Source organism: Rhopalosiphum maidis, chromosome 3 (genome assembly GCF_003676215.2).
Source record: "Rhopalosiphum maidis isolate BTI-1 chromosome 3, ASM367621v3, whole genome shotgun sequence".
Classification (NCBI taxonomy): Eukaryota; Metazoa; Arthropoda; class Insecta; order Hemiptera; family Aphididae; genus Rhopalosiphum; species Rhopalosiphum maidis.
In genome coordinates this window covers 66,562,167-66,568,166 of record NC_040879.1, presented here as the reverse complement: position 1 = coordinate 66,568,166, position 6,000 = coordinate 66,562,167, and the positions used below count along the sequence as shown (strand labels likewise).

At 36.5% G+C, this 6,000-nt stretch overlaps 1 protein-coding gene across 1 annotated transcript in view; it reads left to right on the top strand.

Annotated features, from left to right (window-relative positions):
• The first annotated feature begins 3,166 nt into the window (after window positions 1–3,166).
• LOC113556810 (cell growth regulator with RING finger domain protein 1-like) overlaps window positions 3,167–6,000 on the top strand; it is a 37,065-nt gene continuing 34,231 nt past the window's right edge. Inside the window, exon 1 of the mRNA XM_026961969.2 lies at window positions 3,167–3,983. Coding sequence (XP_026817770.1) covers window positions 3,874–3,983 — 110 coding nt within the window. The 5' untranslated portion in view covers window positions 3,167–3,873. The remainder of the gene's footprint in view (window positions 3,984–6,000) is intronic.

Here is a 6,000-nt window from a genome sequence, read left to right as displayed (position 1 = left end):
ACAAATTCCACAGGAATCTATATATTTAAAATATTGTAATATGATTTAATTTTATTACCTATAAGTTCCATTAACTTATAAATAACCAGTTATAAGTTAATATACTTTATAATACTATATTACTATTTACTATTCATAGTAGGTTATTGTAAACTCGAGAATTGGAAGTTGGAATCAGTGGTGCAATTACAACTTATACGCGCCCTATAATATATTATTTTTATTATACATTTGTAATACCTATAGATTTTATACTTGTAAACTTTTATGCGTATACGAGTATATTGAAATACTTCAACTATTTCATAATTAAATCTAGGTATAAGAACCAAATGAACCAATAGGTAACACGAATAGAGCAGTTATAAATAATTTACATGATTTACAAATCATTATTACTATCTGAATGTTTATTAAGAATATAATAAATAACACAAATTATATTATATGCCGGTTCTTTAATTCATATAAACTTAACTTTTCTGACCTTAAGTTGGCAAAATGTTCTATTATTTTATTTAAATTTAATTGTACAGTTTTATTCTTTTCAATGTTCAAAATAGCAATGCTTAATAATCGATCTTGACTCATTGAATGTCTAAAGTAATTTTTAATAGGGCATGAAATCTATTAGAAAGTTAAAAAATAACAGTATCAATTAACTGCTGGAAAAAATACTCGAACTTTAAAGTCTCTTCCTCAACATTTAATCTCCTATCATCGTCAACTCCATTGAAATGTTTAATAGCAAATTAAATTATATAGGAAATGTATGTTATATTAAAATAAATACTGATAACACGGTATTACATGCACTAAAAGGTGCGCCCCCAAAAGTGCCAGATATTCTAGTGCCCTAGTGCAGTGGCTCATAAGCTTCACTTTTTAAATGGGTTTATCATATAAATTGGGTGGATGGGACAACAATTTTTGATTTCGCTTCACAACAAAAGTCTGAGTTTGGCACCATTGCCCTGACGTAAGCCATCCAACCATCCCGCTTGTTGCGCCACTGACTGAAACACGGCGCGTGGACATTGTTATAATTGTAGTATTTGTAGTAGATGAGGTAATGGAGGTACCTATATAGTTTTGAGCGATAGTCGTGAATAGCTGTAGTCCTGTGTATTAGGAAAGAACCGATGAAATGAATAATAATTTATCGACATTTATAGAAAAAAAAAATCGTATATTGCATAATGTTATGTCTATGTCTATTAATAGTTCATAACGAGTTAAAATATGTATGTTGAAAATTGTACAACGTATAGAAAGTATAAACATTTTGTGAAATTTGTAAGTGTTTGTAGGCACGTTTGTTTGAAATATCACTGTAAATCGTTTGATGAGAAATCAATAATTTTCATTTTTTTTTACTTTCTTGATTTTTAATGATAGTAATTGAAATAAAAAAAAGTTTGAATTTTTAAAACTTCAAGAATTTGTGTTAAATAGGAAAATGATAAAAATGTAACTTGGTTGTAATGAGTAGGTGGATAATTAAGCTAGCTTTAAAATAAAATATTGATGAGAGAGATCCGACATCACACCCAAGCGTTATAACGATTTGAATTCACAAAAAAAACGTCGGCGTGAACAGTCCCAAAATTTCTATTATTTAACTTTTCACCAAAACAATTATAGCTAAAAAAATTGGTTGATGTCTCATTAAAAAGGGATTATCAAGTAGATACAAAATGTGAGATTAAAAATTTTCAAAAAAAATTATTCAGTTTTTCATAGTTAAAAAAATAGTTATTTTTTGCTAGATTTTCATTTAGGGTGGTAGATTACCGAAACTGGAGAACGGATTTTATTGTTTGGGAACTTATTAGATTCATATTGGCTAGGAAAAGTGCAGAGAAGATTTTTAGAACTTTATCTTCAATCGTTAACTCACTGCAAAGCTATAAAGCGGAAAAATATACAAAACGTCCAATAAAATGTGTTTTAATTTTTTTTTGAAACTCTGTAGTGAATTAACTATAAAAGATAAAGTTCTGAAAATCTTCACTGCACTTCTCCTATAGCCAACGCGAATCTAACAAGACCTCAAACAACAAAATCCGCTATCCGGTTTCGGAGATCTATCTCATTAAATGAAAATGAAAATAAAACACATTATGTATGCATATTGCATACAATTAATAAATTTCTAAAAATTTAAAATCAAGAAAGTTTATTATAATGCCGATCTCTGGTTTGCCAAGCGTTTAATTCGTACACTTCAAATAAATTATTTTATATCTGGTCGTAAACGGACAAAACCGGTCGGTTATGTAACGAAGACGGACAGTTTATTTAACCTGCAGTGTTTATACTGTTGCACTTCAATATTGTTTACGATATTATTTTAATTTTTAAACGAGTACGGGTAGCTGCAGTCTATATATGGCTACAAATAATATAATATTCCTCGGCCAATTTCGACGCGTGAGAAGGGGTTAGAAGGGTTTCGTCGTATATTCCTTGTACCTACGCGCATTTAATTATTTACACTGTCGAGTGCCGCCAAGTGACAAAAATAAAATAATAATAATAAAACGATCCCGGTGGTTAGGTGAATGCCCCCTTTGCCCCCCAATGATTCGACATGGGCAAACGTGACGCATAGTGCAACTATATACAATAATAAAAAAAATTATATTATACGAATCACGTGCGTCACGTGTCGGTACGCCGCCGATGGCTGCGCATTATATTATATTATATTATATTTTTATAGTATGCCGGTGGCGTCCCGTACTGCAACCTCGCTCGGCGTGGGACGGTCGACGGCTGCGGTGGGACGACGTTTGCCGCCGTCGAATCGGCACTATAATAATAATAATAATAATAATATACACTGTGCACTTTCACATTCACCGGTTGCGCAGAACGTAGACCCGGCCCGGCCGCGGTGTGAATATCGCCGTGCACTGTCCTCCTCCGACGGCGGCAGCGCTCGCATTTCCCCGCCACCGTAACCTCCACCGCGGACGAGAGGCTCAGCTACCACCAGCGCCCGAACACACGCGGACGCCGTGTGTGCCGCACTGCCGCATCCCATTTTTCGTTACCGTTGCGTTGCGTTGCGTTTCGTCGCGGCGCCCGTGTGTGTGTGTGTGTGTGTGCGAGTGCCGAGTGTTTTGTAGTTGTTGTTGTGACTCGTGTTATCGGCTTATCGCCGTTGCCGATGCGCGCCGCCGCCGCTGCTGTTCTTTGTGGTAGTGTTTCAGGCGCGCGCGCGTGTCTGCGCGTGCGTGCAGCGCGAGCGTGCGTGCAGCGCTACTCCAGACCGACCGCACACACTAACTACCGCAGTCCGGACGAGAGACGGTGTACGGTCACTACTGCACGTCGCGCGCGAGTTGCTCGCCACCGAACGACCGATCGAAAATAGACGTTTTTCCGCGTTGCACAAACCGCGGTATTTTGTTTTTTTTCTCTCGTGTGCGTCCGTCGTTCCCGTCCGCGCCCCGCGCGTTTGTCCGGACCCCGTCGCCGCACACGCACACACACAGACACCGGCCCGCGCGTCCCACAAGTCGTTTTTCTCTCGACGTTTATCGCGTTTTTATGAGTTAGACTGATCGCGGAACACGGGGTTCCCCCGTACCCCCACGAACGGATTTTGACAACCACCTCGTCGTCGGTGTCTAATCGCGCGCGATAGGCACACGATACGATAAGAACACTAGCGAATTATTTCCTAGCGAACGGCAGACGAGGCGCGCCAGGTGCGTTTTTTTTTTTTTTTTTTGGTTTTTTTTCGTCGGATTTTTCGTTTACGTCTTGCGCCCCCCCTCCCCCGACCACACGCGGGTCGGCACAACAAAACACCGCCGCCGCCGCCGCCGTCAATCGTTACTGAGTACGCTCGTCGGTCGCGCGATGTTGGTCGCTATGACTGCAATGCTCGTGTCCGTGGCAGAATTCTCCAATATACTGTCCGTTTTGGCGGTGCTCATGTGCTTCTGCGCCATGTTCCTGCTGATCATGAGGTAAGTGTCCGCCGCCGCCGGTCGCGTTATCACAACCGGCCGGAGCGATATCGCCCGATTATTATTATTAATATTATCCAGTCCGGTTAACGATGTTATATAGGTTAAGTGGCTCTGAACGAGTGCATTTCGATCGTCCAATAATAATAATTGTCGAGCTCACAATAATAGTTATAGTCGTCGATAATAATAATAATAATATGACGTGTGTATAAAAGTGTGCGAGTAGGCGCAACATTATATATTGGCGGGGAAAAACAAACGGTAATCATCGCTGTCGGCCACGGTGCAGTGTGTGTGTTGCACAGCATAAAATATGTCAAGATGATAACGTAGCTCAAAACTTTCAATAACATCACATTATTAAGTATAATAATATATTATCTACCTACACTCTGGCTGGTTGCATTCACTTTTCATGGACAGACCCGCGTTGACTTTACGACGTTCACACAGTGTATCATGGTAACACTTCGCCATGTGTTTGCTACGACTTTGATAAAAATACGCTGTCGTTTAATGTGTACCTACCGGTGTACGTATTCCAAGTGATCGTGTCTTCGTTTTTTTTTTTTTTTAATTCGTATCATAAACGTGTGAACGATGCACCTCTAAAATACGAGATTATATCGTGTGTTGTCGACCGTGTTCGTATAACGATTGCATTGTAAATAGTAAATACCAAATAGTAATTATAGTGATCGTAATTGCTGTAGGTCCTGATAGTGTTATATGGTTACGTTATTATCGGTGCTGACGTTATTCGTGATAAGAATAACCTCTGTAGTACTAGGTAGATAGGTAGTGCTAGGAGATCTGTAAAATATTATGTTAATAAATAGTCAGTAGCTATTTAATCAATGCTTATGTTCAGTAATAAATTAATATTATCATTGTAAAATAAATAGTTTACTAGCAACAGTTAGTTATAAACAAACAATTATAAACGTGTATAATTTTATATGAATGTATGAGTAATACATATTTTATATCAGTAAGAAAAATAACAAGAACACCGGTGAGTAACCAAATAAAATTTGCAATAAGCGTGTACATACATGGTATATTATTATTTTAGTCATTCAATAATAAAATGTTGTTGGTTAGTGTCGAGGGTAGTTTTATACAAAATACAAATAATAAGGTATATATTTATAAATCCCTGAATAAGTAACGGTTTGTTTTTAGTATATATGTTACCGGAAATTGGCTTAAGGGCATTCGCGAAGATTTCCGTGATTTTGATTAAATTATAAAAAATTAAATTTGAAATTAAAGTTGGAATGCTTACACCTAACTCGCTAACGGTGTCTAAGACGCATGGTAATTTGGTAATATCGAAGTCTAAAATGCGTTGTCAAATAAACACAAATATATTGTCATTCATGGTACAAGTTGTTCAACAACATTTATATTTTGTGAACCACCGGCCGACTTTCCATTAAACGAGTTAAAATGCTAATTTTTCGAGACCAGTGTTATGTAGTGGTGTTCATACGGTAAAATAAAACAAGATTCTGTTTAGCATTGTGAATTCTAACGGTATATTCTTGATATATTATAACAGTATTAACTATTAGTTGTCTGACACAATACATAATGCAACAATCTAAATCGGTTCTTTTGCGAATAATTGAATGTTATGAGACCGCATAGAATTGGGAAAAAAATTAATTTATAATATTAAACGTTCGTGAATCGTGATAAAGAAAGAAATATCTTAAACTGTACTTAATATGAAAGTACGTATAAATTTACTTTTATAATACTTTTATCCGTGATCTATGACTAAACTCTAGACTGAAAACCCATAAAGACCATAATATCGTAATTTACGTGTACCTAAGTCAATAAACTTTATATTGTATCATTTGTATCTACAGAATATTCACGTATTATTGTACACGAATTTTGAAGATATAATACTTGCAAACATTTTCAAACAGATCAAAATTATATGACACTTTAATAGAAATAGGAGTATACACGAGAAAAAAATAGATATTGAATACATTAT